At 45.0% G+C, this 2,566-nt stretch overlaps 1 protein-coding gene across 1 annotated transcript; it reads left to right on the forward strand.

Annotated features, from left to right (window-relative positions):
• The first annotated feature begins 920 nt into the window (after positions 1–920).
• LOC120388855 (uncharacterized protein F54H12.2-like) lies at positions 921–2,222 on the forward strand. The gene has a single exon (XM_039510945.1). It carries the CDS (start codon positions 921–923, stop codon positions 2,220–2,222), a length of 1,302 nt encoding a protein of 433 aa, XP_039366879.1.
• Positions 2,223–2,566: the final 344 nt, after the last annotated feature.

The following is a 2,566-nucleotide window of genomic DNA, read 5'->3' on the forward strand; positions in this document are numbered from 1 at the left end:
TCATGAAGTATGACCCTGTGGGTAGAAAAGTTAGACCTAACTCTGCCGATTTTACGTAAATGTTTTCTACAAGCAGGGAGCTGGCTAACATTCTGAGTTTGGTCCCCAACCTCAGCGTCCAAAAATTTCTCTTCTCGGCAGACATCACAGGGGGTTTCAACTTAGTGTATCTGTAGACAGATATTGTAGAACACCAGTTTGTGGGGGACTTTTCTGTTCCCCTGTTACGCTGCATCCCTGTCCGAGGAAGGAATGAGTTTGTCACCATCACCTAAGATAAACCTCATTACGTCCCTGTCAGTAAACACCACATTAACACCATCAGCATTGAAATAAAGACAGATCAGAACAGACACATCTTATTTCACTTCGGCAAGGTGATCATCAAGCTGCACCTGCATCCGCGGAGAGAGCGAGGTTTCTAAAAAGCAAAACACTATTATGGTGATCCTAAAAAATAATGACAACCCCACCATCTACAGGAACTACTACAAAGCCCAGGCTGGATATGCCCTTCCTGGATATCATGGGGCCCCCAGGATGTATGGGGCTGGCGTGGGTGAAATATTCTGTATCCTCTTTCAAAAAGCCATACCGCTTTTAAGGAGGAGGCTAGAGATTATTAAACCCCACATAAAAACCGCTGCTCAAAACATAGCTAAAGACATGGAAGGCCATGTCTCCAGCACTGTTTTGGAGAAGGTGGGAAATACAGCTTCACAGGAAGGATCGGGGCTGATGTACATTAAAAGGAGGAAGAGAAAGAGAAACGTGTCATACCCGTGACACACAGGCTCCTCAAAACCCTTTAAAAGAAGGGCTTTGACGCACAGAGCCGGCCATAAGCAAAAGTCCAAGAGGAAGACTGGGCAAAAGAGGAGATGCTCTCCACCTCGTAAAAGAGATGTATTTTAATCAACATGCCTTTTGTTCACTGCGGGTCTGAAGAGTGCACCAAATCCAAACTAGACTTGTTCCAAATAGCCCCTACGCAGACCAGCATCGAGAAAATCATCTACGTCGAGGTGCCGCCTCTATCGGCCATTACAGAGTCTGCCCCCATTGACTTTTTTATAGCAGGGATTGGCATAGATTGTATGGATTTAAACAACATGTTGCTGTACCTATGTTGCAAGATTGTAAAAGGAGACAGAGCTGAACTCGCTGAAGATGTTGAGTTGGGTCTGGTGAATTACCCTGTGTCCTCTATTTTCAGTCAGTTGGATGTCACGCTGGGAGACTGCCTTGTAAGCCAAAGCAACAACTGTTACTCTTACAGGACCTTTATAGAATCAGTTCTCAATTACAGCAATGACACTCTTGCCATGCAATTTTCCGCCGGCTTGTTTTACAATGACACTGCCGGACAACATGAAGAAACGGAGCTGGATGGAGGGAATCTAGCGTTTGTGAGGCATGCAAAGCTGATGGCCCAGAGCAGGATGGTAGAGGTGCTGGGTCATCTACACAGCGACCTGTTTTTTCAAGAAAAACTTTTGTTGAACGGAGTGGATGTGAAAATTAAACTGATGTGCAGTAAAGACACTTTCTGTTTAATGGGCAGTGCAGCTAAAGGCTTTAAACTGCACATTGTATCAGCATCCCTTTTTGTGAAGAAAGTATGGGTGGCCTCGAGTGTCCGCCTGAGGCACGCGGAGGCCCTGCTTAGCGGTAATACTAAATACCCCATGGACCGTGTGGGAATGAAAGTGGTTAGCATTCCCGTGGGCAGCAGGGTCAGTAACCAAGAGAACCTGTTCTTGGGACAGTTACCCAAAATGCTTGTCCTAGGGTTTGTGGATAATGATACCTTTAGTTACTCTAAAAATCCCTTTCATTTTAAACATTACAATATTAATTTTGTGGCCTTGTATGTGGATGGTGAACAGATACCAACCAAGCCTCTGCAACCAGACTTCGAGGCAGGACGCTGTGTGAGAGAATACATAAATCTGGTACAGACGGCTGGTAAACACATGAAAGATTGTTCTCTGTTAATCGACCCTGAGGAGTTTGCACAGGGTTACACCTTGTTTGCCTTTGACCTGTCTCCCGACCAGGAATGCGCTGGTCACTATTACCTGATTAAAACTGGGAACCTAAGAGCAGAAGTACATTTTGGGAAGGCTGTAATGGTCACCAGCAGTATGATCGTGTATGGGGTTTTTGACAATGTCATAGAGATCAATCAGAGGAGAAACATTCTGTTTGACTACATGTGAATATGGACACCATGCAGCTCTCACGTGTCTTATCAACAGACCCTTACATAAAAAATAATTTCTTAGATGTGTTCCCTTGCAATTGGCTCCCTAGTGGCAAGCTGTCTCAGAGACCCCTATGTTTGGTGATCAACACACATCCCCATAACCAACCGGGTGAACACTGGCTTGCCTTGCATCTGGTGGAGCATAACCATGGAGAGTTTTTTGACTCATATGGGCACCCCTCCCCGAATAGTGTGTTGTTTCCTAAAAGTGTTATGAAATTTTTAAACAAAAATGCCACAGACATTGTGTTTCACAATGGACAATTACAAGACCTCTGCTCCGTTGCCTGCGGCTAT

Source organism: Mauremys reevesii, linkage group 22 (genome assembly GCF_016161935.1).
Source record: "Mauremys reevesii isolate NIE-2019 linkage group 22, ASM1616193v1, whole genome shotgun sequence".
Lineage (NCBI taxonomy): Eukaryota > Metazoa > Chordata > Testudines > Geoemydidae > Mauremys > Mauremys reevesii.

Coding starts and splice junctions, on each gene's coding strand:
- LOC120388855 (XM_039510945.1), top strand. CDS start 921: ATGCCTTTTGTTCACTGCGGGTCTGAAGAGTGCACCAAATCCAAACTA.